At 40.8% G+C, this 15245-nt stretch overlaps 1 protein-coding gene across 1 annotated transcript in view; it reads left to right on the forward strand.

Annotated features, from left to right (window-relative positions):
* Nucleotides 1-4156: 4156 nt before the first annotated feature.
* The window catches only part of kif6 (kinesin family member 6), a 49771-nt gene continuing 38682 nt past the window's right edge, over nt 4157-15245 (forward strand). Inside the window, exons 1-6 of the mRNA XM_070842812.1 lie at nt 4157-4216; nt 5687-5796; nt 7676-7750; nt 11967-12114; nt 12355-12464; nt 14198-14327. Coding sequence (XP_070698913.1) covers nt 4157-4216; nt 5687-5796; nt 7676-7750; nt 11967-12114; nt 12355-12464; nt 14198-14327 — 633 coding nt within the window. The remainder of the gene's footprint in view (nt 4217-5686; nt 5797-7675; nt 7751-11966; nt 12115-12354; nt 12465-14197; nt 14328-15245) is intronic.

Consider the following 15245-nt stretch of genomic DNA (forward strand, 5'->3'; position numbering starts at 1 on the left):
GTGTGTGTGGGTGTGTGTGTGTGTATGTGTGTGCGCGCATGCTTGCACATGTCAGCATGGGTAATCTTCATTCACAGTGGCAATTCCATTGTGACACGTAGATTCTTATTATTGTCACCTGATCTTCCTGTGAACCCAATACAGGAAATGTGAAGGATGAAAGAGGGGAAATGTGTCAGTTATGAGAAAGCATTGGTGAGAACGAAGGAAATAGCGAAGGAAAATTTCATTGTTTTGTCAAATTCTGTGATTGTATGCAAGCAAGACTCATGATAAGATAAAAAAGGGAGTGTTTGTCACTTTTGCTGGGAGTAAAAAATGCCTTTCATCTAGATTTGAAGTCCGTTTCGGTGCAGTACAGTTGGTCGCCTCTTTTGGGGTGAAACCACAGCTATGTCAACTAAAGCTAAAGACAACTCATGGACCAAAACAGGATATTAAAAAAAAGAGTTCACAGCTCCCTAACAAGCCCTGTCCAGCCCTTGGTTGGTGTTTACTGCATGCGCTTTTCTGTCAAGGAAACAGATTTAACTACACTGTATAATTGTTTTGTAGAAAGTGGACGTGGCTGCTTCCTTCTTGGAACTCATGGATTATTTTTGAATAGACTGGATTTTGCATGCAAAGGCTTTAACTGGATCCTCTATGATATATTCCATATATTTAAGATTTCTGCTGATATTGGCTGTCACAGCCTGCATGGAAACTTTATTTAACTTTATTTCCAATAAAGTTGAGTCATCCTCAGCTGTTTCATCTCTCCAAATGATGCCATGAAGTGGCAACCAATCACATGGTCTTATTTCACCATTTCCACTCCCTTTTCACTCTTTCCACAAGTGCGTTATTTAGCTAGCTGATGCAATGCCAGCCAATGTTAGCTTCTAGCCCATAATGACATCACCATGTCAACAAGTGTCTGAGCAACACTTCAACAGCGACTCAGCATCAATAGAGAGATGAAGTTTGTTGTGAATTGGCGCTATATAAATAAAGGTTGCTTGACTGATTGATAACAATGATGCCTAAAGCATAGAATACATTTATTAACTTATTGAATCAAACCGAAAAACCATCTGTTCTCACATTTAGATTATGTGGCACAGTAAACTTTGTTGTCTTTGCCACCTTTGCCCTTGGCTACAAGCTGCTGCCAGTTGTAGTTGGAGAAGTCAGCCAAAGACAAACTGAACAGACGGCTTTTACTACTGTAGTTCTATTCTCTTGGGGTAATCTAGCAATATGACCTACAGTGTATTTGTCTTAACATGCATCTAGAAATAGCTTTTGTGCAACCTGGTATGCACATCTGATGAATTTTCAACATGGTTGGTACCAAAAATGTACTGAGGCCTGTTGTGATAGTTTATTAATTTGTCCACAAGCTACAGACCTCCAACACAGCTGCCAGAGGGTGTGTTACACCACCTGATAGCCATGTCAAAACCCTGTAAAAGCCAGCCATTGCTGGGAGGACATGGTAGCACACAGCACTGAGCCACAGGTGCACACCAACATGTCAGCAACATGTCCACTGAAAGGCTGCACTTTCTTCTCACAGAGCCCCTGCCCACTGCATAACACAAAATATCCCGAACACACACGGTCTGACCTGAAGGAATGCGGGGCTGCATGTTAGACCATTTGGAGCCCATGTGAAACACATCCTGTCCAATTGGTTATCCTCACACGAACCTCTCATGAATGCTCTTCCCTGTGTGAGTGGACTAACTGTTTACGTTGTCCTAATACGTTTAACCTAATTTTCTAAGTTCTAAAATTGTTTGCTTTGGGAACATAGATAAGCAGGTTTTAGGGGACAAATAGGGGATTTTCATTTGGAGAATATTTGTTCATTTGAGATATGTACATTCATGATTATGTAGAATTTTTAACTTGGCTAGTTTTTACTTTGGCCTACATTTGAATAACATTTTTGCTTCGTGGTCTTCTTTCCTCCAACTCAGAATCTATAACACACACAGTCTGAGAGAAATATTGTAGAAGCAGCCACGCTCTTGTATAATGTCACATATTCTCAATAACAAACTTGGTATATGATTATCTACACATTTAAACCAAACTGCACAACATCAGCGACATCACACACACAAGTCTACACACACACCACTCTATTAAAAACAAGCAACCACACAAGAAGCAAGTTCTGTGGCACCAAGGAATGCACTGGAACAAACATGATACATCCTCCCAAATGCCACCATGAAACCACATAACCTTCCCGGTACGCTGTCTGGTGTGCAGCCTGGGGGCCAGCCTCCTGGGGAGTTATATTTGGGAGAACATACAGCATTCAGGTGAAATACCAGACACAGCATGACATACATACACTGAAATAGGAGACAGGGTCAAAGCCACCAACCCACTCCCACCCACCCAAATACAAGACATATGGTTTTCCATGCAAATCAGCTGATAAGTGAATTTAATGTTCCTTAGGAGTTTCTGTGACATGTTCTGCCTCTGTCCTGTTGGATCTCTGGATATATTGTGTAGGTAAAATAATGGTATAAATCAATACAGTGTTGGTTGTGGTCTTTTTTGGGGGGATTTCTTGATAATAAACAAAAGAATAAAGAAGCTTCATGTTTACAGTATTGATAATGTTTTGTTAAAAAATCAACTCGGTTCCTTTTTTTTTTAAAGAGTGAAGCTCAGTTTTTAGGTGAGAGTTCCCACGGGTGCTCAGACACAATGGATAATTAAACATGTACCGTGTCACTGTCCAAACTCTACCAGCTGATGGAGATCAGGTAAAACTGTATCAACAAAAACTGGGCAGTTACCGGATGAACCTTGTACATGGATGAGAACAAAGGCTGGGCGATATGGCTTATAAATGATATCTCAATATGCCATGATATACAATACATATCTCAATATACACATTTTCTCTGAAATAACATACCATGAATATAACCAAATAGTGGCTGAGGCCTGAGGATAGAGGGAACAGGTCTAATGTATAATAAGGTATAATGTAATGTACAGTGTAAATAAACTTAACTTAAAAAAATAGCTGGGGCTCACAGGATTAGTTACAAACCAAAGATGACTGAGCTGTAATTTTTAACCTGATGTAGGTGTTATATGTGAAGAGAAGGGATCACCAATATGATTACAATTCATCCTGAGGAGAACAGGAAGGTGTTTAAAGTAAACCTAGAAGAAACTAAAACTAGAGATATTCATAGTCCTCATTAGGGTTTCAGCATGCAGCTCTTGATACGTACAGGACACACAGTACCACCTCCAGAAATACACACATGACAGGCTTAAAGGACTCTTTCCCTGCATTCCACTGAATGTATACTGAATTTCCCTGCCCCTTAGCCCTGCAACATGTGGAAAACACATATTCACACACACACACTTACACACAAACGCTCTGTCTGGTCTGTCTCATTTCTCATTTTAACACACTGGTTTTTCTAATCTTTCATTTTCAAAACCCTGAATGTTGGCTTGTGGTGGATCAAAAAAAAAGTTGGTTAAATGCTATGATTCTCTGCTACTTTTGGTTGTTTCCATTTTTAGAGATTTATACGCAACATCTATAGTACCTGAAGAGGAGGCAGTTAGTCTACATGATCACCACATGCCATTTCCTTTTTTCAAACATATTATGAACTGTCAGGTGTGGTTGCACCTATTTGCATCGTGAGTAATTGCCATTGGCCTCATGCACGGGGAGTGCCCACAGTACTGAACACACCTCTGTCAATATGCCCACTGAATGAGTCACTGAACCTGAGGTCACCTTTTGTCTCCATATACAAAACACCTGCTTAATAAACATCAGAGGAAAGTAGAACAGCTGTGAACCCCTGTTTCAGTTTTTACTTCTGACAGTGTGTGAACAACTAATGTCATTCACACACACACACACACACACACACTGGGTCTGACTCATACTATCAGGCATTTGGGGAAATGAAAGAGAGAGTTAGAAAAATGGAGGCGTTGTTTCACCCTGATGAGTCATCCTTAGAAACATAGACGATCTTTGTCAGCGGATGTGACCACCGTCGCCTAGCAACCAGCTACAACAAACTACAGAGCACAGCATTAGCGGTAGCATTAGCCAGTGAGCTAATCAGCTAATGTTGTGTGTTTTCTTTGGTAGCGGGAAAAAATGGTGAAACAGACGATACAGATATTTGGTCGCATTAGACCCACTAAGAAAACTACGGCGGTAAGTTGACTGCTAAAACTTATTCAAAGCCAGATAAACACAGCTCAATGGCTATTTAATGCATGCTAGACAGGATGTTAGCTAATGGTGACGTTGAGGCCTCTAGATATGACGCATGTTGGTCTATATTCCCATCACGAACAAACACTTGTCATATTAACCTTTTCCATAACTGACTATGGATTTACAGCACAGTACCTGGGCACAGGAACATGCACACCTGAGTGGAGTGTATTCATTGTACATGAATTAATTTATTAAGTACAATAGTGCTTTTCTTGCTTTAGCATGTCAAGATGGCCTCTTAGTGCACATAACGAGCAAAGTGGCCATACTATATTTAGTCCTCAGAAGTTTTGTGCTGAAGATGCGAGCAACTACTACTTCGTGCTAATGTTCATTATGTGTACATGTGACTCCTTTTTGTGCACAAAGAATGAAAATTCATAACCCTACCCCCCATAAGATCTGGTGTCAAACACTGGCAAGCTTACAAAAGAATATCAGCCAACTTAACAATGTTTTTTTTTTACAGTGAATACACACATGCACTAGTGTTCACTTACCATCAGATAAGGATTCCTTTTATTGGACACACATGTAACAAAAAACGCAAACTTTTCCACGAGAAACACCCCTGGCAGCTCTTTCTTCTCTTTAAAGCCTAGTTTATTGTCTGAGCACAATACCCAGCTACCCCCCCCCCCACCTCTGAGCTGTCTGAGGTTGTGCACATGGCCATGCAAAGACAACGGGTCACGAGGAGGCGATACTGCAGGCAGGGTGATGGTGAAAACCAGTCCAATCATTTAGGTCTTATCTTTTATTCCTGAAACCCTGGGGACTTGTAATTGCATCAGAGTCCATTGGAAACATATGCCAGAACACATGTGGAAGCTCAAAAGCAGAGGGTGGGGGTGTTTAAAATGACCCCGCCAGCCTCGCTTTAAATGCCCTCCACTGCCAGAGCTCAAACATTGGTTTAATGTTGTACAGTTCTTCTTGTCTCCCCTGAGGCTTTGGTGAGCGGAGGTGAATTTGTAGAGCTTTTCTTCACTGTCCGCTGATCATGATTCCCTATTCAGTTCTATTGCTTTCCACAGGGTATATACTTCATGCACTCTACCTTTTCATTTTGGGCTCAGGATTGCCAAACCACGAGTGGCCAAACTTGTATTTCACAACAAATGGTGTCGACAAGTCCTCTTTATATTTAAGTTGGGTTGCACGTATACTATCGCATACCATAACGGCATATAAATCATTGAACAAATAGTAGACTAACCTTTTGAAATAGTAGATGAATGCCTATGCAGCGACTCTGAAACACCTCAAGTAAATAAAATAAATGATATTCTCTTGTGGTATATTGGCCCCCTGCCTTGTCCTGTGATGTTAAACAGTATGTATCCACTGGATCCACTGGATCCACTGTATGACTGGCTCTGCTGCTGTCTCTGGCTCCCCCAGGTGTACTCTGTGGACAATGAGGAGCAGACAGGTGCCTCTCTGGAGTTTGTGGTGCCCAGGGACGTGGCTGACGGCTTTGTTAACAACAAGAGGGAGTGCTACAAATTCAGGTAGAGTATCAGGTAGATCCCTTTGTATCTATACAACTTTCCATTTGTTTCATTTCCCAAATCAGCCAACCAATTCGGGCTAAGTAAACCAACTAATGGAATCTTTGAAGTCCAAAATAGTAATTTACATCCTTTTGTCTATACCTCTCTCTATCATTGACACTGTAAAATAGTGATAGAATTTATTGCCCGTGAAAGTTCTTATACTTGCCATTCAAAATACCTTAGAATACCTTTCGTGAGACCAATCTCCCATCTGTTTTGTCTTATATTTAGGGAGCAGCAGTTGGATTTAGAGCTGAAATGATTCATTGATTAGTTGACTGACAGAATATTAATTGGCAACTATTTTGAAAACTGAATAATAGTTTGGCTTACTTTTCAAGCAGAAATGCCAAAAAAAAGATGTGGTTCCAACTCCTTAAATGCGAGGATTTGCTGCTTTTCTCTTGTTTTTTGTTGCACAATTGTATTTTTTTGTTATTAAGACTTGTTATCGATCGTTTTCACCATTATACAAAATGTGCAATAGATAAGAATAAGATAAGAATATTAATAAGGCAGCACACTATAACAAAACCAAAAGGGGTGAAGGGGAATGGAAGGAAGACACTGTATATGGTATTCGACATATTTTTCTTTATACAAACTTTCTCATATGAGAGCAGGTACCTGATACATAAAAAGTGGTCAGAAAATAAGCAGAATTATTCCAGGCAATGCAAATCTAGTGCAGATGCAATCTGATACTATTTACTACATGATAAAGTAACTTGTTTTCATATAATGTGAATTAAATATCTTTGTGTTTGGACAAAACAAAGAAAATAATTGGCAGATTAATTGATAATAAAAGTAATTGTTAGTTGCAGCAGTAGTGGTAAGTAGTAAGAGATGAAAATAGGCTTAATAAGAAATCTAACTACATTCACTCTACATGTAGTGTCTTTATGATATCAGTGTATTAAGGTGAGCATCTGAACAATGTGGACCTCTTGTTGCTCATGCTAAAATTGGGAAAAGCAAGAATCTTGCAGATGACCACTCAGGCTCTTAATTTCAATTACATTTAAGCTAAAATCTGTAAGAGGCCTAGAATGAGTAGAGATAACATGCAACAAAGAGGAAGGTGTGTTGCCCACCAGAATTTACACACTTAAGGTTGCGTAAGAATTCTATTCCCATGAATAATTCATCCACCAGCTCCGTCATTGCAGAGCCAGAACATCTGTTTAACGCTGGTGGTGAACGCTGCAGCCTTATATACCCTTCGGGCAGGGCCCATGCCACGCTTCCAAGCCCTAAATTCACAGTTAGGGAGTCAGACAGCAGTGGACACTGAGAGCCTTTGAAAACCACAGAACCTTAAAATAGCCTGTGGAGTTCCCTTGTGCCCTTATAGAAATAAAATTTCCACATTTAACAATCTTCCTGGGCGGATTCCTCTCACATCACTCTCATCTTTCTGTGGGATAAAACATGATGGCTTGAGACTGTTTTAGAAAACAGAATGACTAAACTCCTCCTCATCCACTGGGGCAATTAGACTCCTCTTTGTGCTTATTCAGTACTGCCGTGGGTGACTGTGTGGAGCCTTGGATGTTTGAGAGAAATTAGCAACACACATTGTTACTGAATAGCAGTTTATTTAGCAATAGTAGTTTATATTTATATGTTTTTATACTTTATTCTATCCTCTTCTTTTTTTACTCTTTCAGTGTGGATGGCAAAGTAAGATTTTCATTGTACAGGGAAACCCGTTTCTGCACTGTACACTTGACAATAAACGCTTTGAATCTTGAATCTTGAATGTTATGGTAGTATATTAGATAATAAATTGATGCTCGGGCCTGTCTTTGTTCTTCTCACTCTTGTTCAGGTTCCAAAAGGTCTTTGATCAAGCAGTCAAACAAGAAGAGATCTTTGAAAACATTGTCAAACCAGTTGCAGACAGGTAAAATCTTATTGACTCTACAAATGGATATTTGACAGTAAGTAATGTTGAAAGTGTATGTAATTTCTTTAAAACCCTTTATTAACAACCTTTAATCATACCATTCACAAATTTCAGAAGTTATCACTGACCACCTTTGCCCAGCGATGCTCATCCCTGCGTGGTGTGGTCGGGCCACACAGGCTTTAGCCAGCCTTGTTGACAGGAAGTCAGTAAATCTCAGCTTTCTTTAAGATGGAAATGGAGGGTGTCAGTGATTTTTGGCATGCTTTACATACTTCAACCACTAAGTGGACTGAGCTGGCAGGCAAGATGGCACACTGTGCCATCATGAGTGTGAGAACGCTTTCAAGCTACAACACAGAGCTATACTGTAGTTGCTCACCCATTTTTAAGGAATTTCCCCTTGGGGATTAATAAAGTATATTGATTGATTATAGATTGACTGATTGATTCAAGCTCGAGTCGGTTAACTTGTCATTCCCTAGTAAAAAGATCTGGCCCTCGAGATCAACAGTACGAGTGATTCATGACTACTATTCAGTCAATGAATATGAATATACATTGAAAATTGCTATGCCCAAAATATCAGACCTGTTTGATTTGTTAAGTACAAGCGTGGGACTGTGTTCTCGTCCATTATCAATATATTAGACTACACCACAGTCAATTTTAGCCACTTTTGAAATGATAAAGTTAATATTTGGCTGACGATTGATCGAGTATGACTGATAAAAATGTCAGATTTCCCTTTTTATAGTTTCACTTGGAAACATTGCGCCTATCAGGAGTTTACAGTGAAGTTTTTAGGGGTCCAGGTGTGTTAGGTCAAAGTTATAATATACAACTCCACCCACCAGATTTATAGAGATGAATCTCACCTGGTTTTAATACAAAAGTAGTTACTATAGACATTACGCCATCATAAATAAGCACAATACAACATGTTTTGCATTTACTTTCATATAGCAGATAAGCAGAATTGTGTCTCAAAATCAAAGTTCAGTTTCTTGCTTATGTACCTCTAAGTTACTTCTACACACAATTGTCACTCCATTTCAACAATGGGAAACTTTTACAGTGTCTGTTCGAGCTTCACCCCATGCCTAGGCTTAGTCTGAATTAGGACTGACCTCCATAAGAGAGAAAAGCCAAGAGAGGAGGGAATTTACTTGGAATTTCCTGTGATCAAATGTTGGTTGTTATGTGAACAGGGCTCTTCCTCTCTTTCTCCCCACCAATCTCTGTTGTCCTGCCATCTCCTCAACATTCCACCCCAGTCTTCTTAGTCACAACAGGGGCTATTTGTGGAATCCCACAAGTGCTTTGCATTTATCTTTGCTATTAGAAACCACATAAACAGCATTGTGAGACGTCTGAATTGGCTGACTAAGGGCCTGGATGTGTTTACTTTGACCTGACTCACACAGGTTCACTGACTTGGGTATAAAGTTGCCTCCCCCTGCCAACCTTTTAACACTTCACCCTTTCTAGTGGCAGATGGTTAACATCAGATTGATAATTTCTGTTATAACTAGGTTATGTCTTGCTATATCAATTCGAGCTTGGCGTCTTACGGTCTTTGATATGACTATGATGTCTCCAACCTAGAGGACACTAGTCATCCTGTCTAGCCATGACCGATCTGTCTCTGCGATCAGACATTTCTTAGCCCACTGTCACTGCTCCTTGCCGCCTTTTCTGAATTTCACACAGTTTCAACCTTTAAATCCAGTCTCAACATGGTGACTAAAGACAAGAGTGAATGGAATTCATATTTTCTGCCCGTTCAGCCCACATTTCCTATTGGCAGATGTTGCCTTTGAACACAATCACAGGGATAGGCCAAGATCTAGGCCTCATAACCACACTACAAAGGTTACTGAAAGAGATTAAGAAAGGCGCTTTAGCTGAGACTGACATGTAGCTACAATATGTAAACCCCTGTCGGTGTGCTGATAACTTTGAAGCTTACCGTATGTTGATTTTGACAGGGTCCCAGTTACAGAAGCAAGTCTGGTCGCAGAAATCAAATGTGGACTGACAGAGTGTTTTTCCTAAAGCCCCTGTAGTCAGGAAACATTTATTCAGGTTTGGTCAGGAGTCACTTTGAATTGCAGCAGTTTCAATGTCACCGCTTCATGCACGTAGACGCCTATCCTCTCAGCTGTCAGGTTGCTGTTTCATTTGGCACTCTGTCATACTTGGCACACTTCAAGTTTAGCCAAAAGTTCTAACTCGTTTACTTGCACACTAGTCTCTGTCTCTGCTGTGGTGTAACTGAAACCAGTCATTTCAACCCCAACACAGTAGTTTAAAAACAAACCGGTATTAACAGCTCCAGAAGAGGAAGAGCCAATGTAATGATGTCGAGCTGGCAAGGCAAACCCTCTATCTGCAACATAATTCCATTTCACAAGGTTGTGAAACCTGCAGCCCAAGTTCAAAGAGAAAATTGGGTCCGTTCTGTTTTGTCTTTAACCCTGCTACCTCAAAAGTTTGGATGTGCTGCTTCTCTTGAACAGAGCAGGAAGAACAGGGATCTTCTGGATGATGAGTTGCCAATCTCCAGGAAAGTTGAGGTGTAAACAGGAACAAGCACTGGGAAACGCCCAAGCCTCAGTGGCAGGGCCCAGGCCGCATCATTAGCACTGACATTAAACCAAACACTGAGCCTGTGTCTTTTCTCCCCACTGCCAATCACTGCCGTGACTCACGCTAGATTAAATGGATGCCCAATGGCCGTCCAAGTCAGACCAACCAACCAACATTCTAATGAGTGGACGTAGTGTTTTATATAAGCTGACATGCAGCTTTTTCCCTTACCCTTCTCGTGCAGGGTGTGGGATTGTACAGCACACAGGGAGGGAAACCCGCACACTGCTCAAATACTGGGTTTGCAATTCCATTAGAATAAGTGAGAGGCTTAAGATTGTTTATAATTCATCATCAAAAATATAGCATCAAGATATCCTTTTCCTTGCAGTTGGCAAGTCAGAGAGCACCGCGTTTATCCTCACCTTTGATTCGAGCTCATGTGTCAGAGGCCCCTCTGTCAGTTCACTGGTTCGTCCTGGTTTATTTCCTAGACCAAAGAACAGGATTTCTTTATGATAATTTATCCTACCTCATACGAGTACCATCACATTGGAAGTTCATTTCTTTCAAACAGAACTAGATACCACTGGTTTCCATGGCTCTTTGCACGTGCGCAAGGACAGTTCAGTGCCAAACCAAAATTTATCAGGCCCTGCCTAGTTGAGTGGGTTTGGGCCTCTTCCTTCACTCATAGTTTGAGACATTCCTCCCTCACCGGCAGATGTCTGTCGCCAGAGCAGTTCTCTGCTCACTGCCATCTTTTCCTGTGGATTATAAGTGTCAGTTTCAATTCACTCACTTCACAGACTTCTGGTGTCTGCTTAGGGATATACTTGACAGTCCCTTGCACTCTTGCAAATTACAGCAGTGATGTCATAGGAGGCACATGATGCAAATGAGCCAGAATATGGTTACATTTATAGACAAACAGATGCATTCTGTGTCCTTGGGTTTCTTGAAAGGTGCTATATAAATCTAATTTATTATCCTTATTATTATTATCATGTTCATGACAGTGAGGCTGTTTCTCTTAAAGGAAAAATAGCTTTACTTTCCACTGTTAACAATCAATTATTTCTAGGCCCATTTTGTTGTTTGGTTGCATATATTTAGCTGTCAACTGTTTGACATTTACTCTCATCTGGTCTTATGTTCTCATGAGCTTACTGTACCGTCCAATAAGATCATCTTCCATGGCCCAAACACTGTTCCAAGAACATCTATTGTACTTGTAAAAGTGCTTGTTCTGCCACATATGGCCAATTGGCCAATGAGGACTACTAACATGTGGAGGAGAATTAGTAATGTTACTGAAATGGAAGCTAATGCTGCTGCTAGTTGGCTAACTTTATGTATTTGCCCATTCAAAGAACTATAACAAATCCCTCATAATGTTTGATGCATTCTTGCAAGTGTGAGAAGTAACTGCAAGTCATTACAAAACAAAGCTTGGAATAAGTTTGACACCACAAATAGATATTTAACAGCGTGAGGTCTCCTTTACCGATAAGATGCAGTAGATATTGTTTTCCCTGATCTCAGGTTAGTGCTTCTTCTTTGAAAGGTTTTATAAATATATACCTAACGTGTGTGTGTGTGTGTGTGTGTGTCTGCACAGTGTACTGGCTGGCTATAATGGCACCATATTTGCCTATGGCCAGACGGGCAGTGGGAAGACTTTCACCATCACAGGAGGGGCAGAGCGCTACAGTGATCGTGGTATTATTCCCCGCACCCTTTCCTACCTGTTTGAATGCTTCAGCCAGGTCAGCACTGCCTTTTCAATGAGTTTGTTGTATCAATTTCACTGACACATACAGGCCACACACATTAATACATACAAAAAACAATTAAAATGTTTTTCTACTGCTAGTCCACCATCACTAATTTCCCTGGTGCATAGCCCCTATATTTGAACATTTGCTTTTGCCAACAAGCAGAAACAACTACAATTCCATCATTATGCATCCAGTCCAATTTCACATGCCAGATGTTTTGCTCCACAGGACAGCAGTATGGTTTATACGACACACATCTCCTACCTGGAGATCTACAATGAGACGGGATATGACCTTCTGGATTCACGACACGAAGCATCTCGACTGGAAGACCTGCCGTCAGTGTTCCTTTTATTCGCTGTCACTTTTACTACACCTATGCTACAGACAACCAGCTACATAAGAACATGTCAGCATGTAGTCATCTAGTTTATATTTTGCCTTAAACACAAGCACTCGTAAGTGCTATATACATTCGTTTTAAAGCCCAATCATCCTTGGTTGCATTATTCTCCCAGACACTTGTGGGTTCAGCCGAGCCTTATTCCTGAACAGCCTGGCCTGGAGTCAGCGTGTGGTAAAATATGGAGACTCTGATATTCACCACCTCAATACAAACTGCCAGCTGACATAATGAGACTGTGGGACAGCAATGAATGTGGTCAACCTGGTGGCAGACGCTGCCACTGGAGTGGAGAGCAAGAAATTCATGTGGAGAAATAGTTTTTCATAGCCAGTCGCTGCTGCAGCTGGTCTGAGGAAACTCTTTTTGGGTCCATCTACCTCTTTCCCTCTCACTCATTCTGTGTTGTCCCTTGTTCCTCCCATATCACCCTTGCCCTGTCTCTGAAACACTGTTCATCCTGTTTCACCCCGTTTCTTTTTTTCTTTGTTTCTATCCATCATTCTGTGTAATTATAAATTCCATCCGTCTGGAGGTTTGTCTGTGGATGATCTTTTTCTGTTTTTGCCTTTTTTCTTCTCATACGCAATACTTATTCATCTCAAAGTAGACTTTGGGCTTCCAGGCGCGACATCATCCTGGTACATCATTTTGGTGTTTGTCGTATATTTTCTTGTAACAGTTCCATTTAAGTTTCTTCTCTCCTTTCGCAAAGGATCCAGCTCAAGGTTTCGATACCCACAAATCACAGTCTTCTGGAAATAGACAGTGCCCGTTGTTAACCATGCTGTGGCCACACTTGCTGATTCAAGGAGAAGCTACGGCACTGACAAATTTCTCTCTTTAACTGTTGGTCTGCCCACGTCTTTCTCTGCCTACCCTTCCTCTCCTTTCTGACATTCTTTCCCTTTTTTTTCGAGTTATACCTCTTTTCTCCATCTGTGCATTATTTCCATGATGAGTCCTGTGTTCCACCCTTTAAATATCCAAAAGTATCCTGTAAATATGTTCAATATCTGTTTCATTTTCTATGTTTGTGCAAAAATACAAAATCACATCCTATTTGGGTTGGTGGGGCTGCTTTGGAAAATAACCCTGCCAAGGCGCTGCCTTTAATCACATTAAGATTAATACTGTTTTTATCAAACCACCTCAATTACCTACATATGTTAGCATAATTATCTACATGTGTTCCCCAGTCTTTCCACCCTGTTTGACATCTCAGTCCAATTGCCGTACTGTCACGACCCTGGTGGTGTGATGGAAATGATATGGTAGGATCACAGGAGTCATTTCAGTCCCATCTGTCCAAGCACACTGTGTTTCAGACTGCTTGATGTGGGCAAGAACCAATCACCTGTTTGTTTTTAAAAGCAAGCCCTGTCTGTTATCAAGTTATGAACCCCCGGATAGATAAAGCACATGTCAAACTGGGTCGCAGCCCACACTGACTTGCAGATGTGGTCTGTTTGGATTTAGAGCTGAGCGAGGCCAAGGTGATAGGAGGGAAATGGATGACATAACCGACATAATTACTTTTTCATAATTGCTTCAGTGTTGGATTATTTTGGTTGTGAATGGATTTTTCCCACTTTGTCATTTTTTATTCATAATTTCAAGTTAATTTATTATGCTGGAATTTCCTTTAACTGTGTTTTCCTTTTCTAGAAAAGTAATGATCATGGAGGATCCAGACCAGAACATCCATCTCAGGAACCTGTCATTGCAGCAGGCAGCAAATGAGGAGGAGGCTCTGAATCTGCTCTTCCTTGGTGACACCAACCGTATGATAGCAGAAGTAAGAAAGAGGGAAACATATGCATTCTGCAGGGATTAGCTACTTCTTAATTTACAGCCCATACATGCAGTGTCCTTAGTAAGGATTGAAGACAGCATGCAAACATGCATTTATATGTCCACAAATGCAATATTCACCCTAAAGGCTACCTTAAGACCCTTCTAAAATATTATTTTGGTCCCCTGTGGTCTCTTTTTACCGCATTTTTCCCAGTAAACCAAGCATTCTCTCTGTAATTTCTGTTTATGTTGCGGTGGTTCTTTTCTACACTCAGACACCCAGACTCCCCACGCTGATGAGACATGGTGGGTCAGCTTTTGCTTTGCAACCTGAGGTTGGGAGCAAAGGGCTGATCTCACCTTGTTTACTCGTGCTGCTAGTTTGCAAGTAAATAACAGACAGTAAAAGTGAACAGGATAATAAGGTTTCAATCAGAGCCTTGCCTTACGTATTTGACGAGTATTTCAAAGCCAGTTTTTGATGTGGCTGGGATTCCTCCATGAAACAAAACCAATGGAAAAGATGGAATTTCATTAGAACGCTGAAATGACTTGAGTAGCTTGTAGCCTGTCCCATAACTTTTGTAATGTATGAGAAAATGTCTACCAAGTAACAGATATATTCCATTGAACATAACCCATTGCAAAAACAATAATGCATTTGTTTACCTCGAGGACTCACCCTCAGTGTCCATTGCTGTAAAACCTGGGAGTATATTTAATTCAAAACACATTCTTGGATGTTGCATAAGTGTGTTGAAGAGGCTATTGAGGCATTGCACAGTTCAGTGGGGAGTCCCCGGTGCAGTCCACCCACATAGAGACTTTTGTAAACTCGTCCTCTCTGGAACGTCTTCACAAGAAGGTTTCTCTTGAGCCCCAAACAAACAAAGCACCGTCAACATAGGCAATTTGTAAG

This window comes from Pempheris klunzingeri, chromosome 13, assembly GCF_042242105.1.
Source record: "Pempheris klunzingeri isolate RE-2024b chromosome 13, fPemKlu1.hap1, whole genome shotgun sequence".
NCBI classification, from domain to species: domain Eukaryota; kingdom Metazoa; phylum Chordata; class Actinopteri; order Acropomatiformes; family Pempheridae; genus Pempheris; species Pempheris klunzingeri.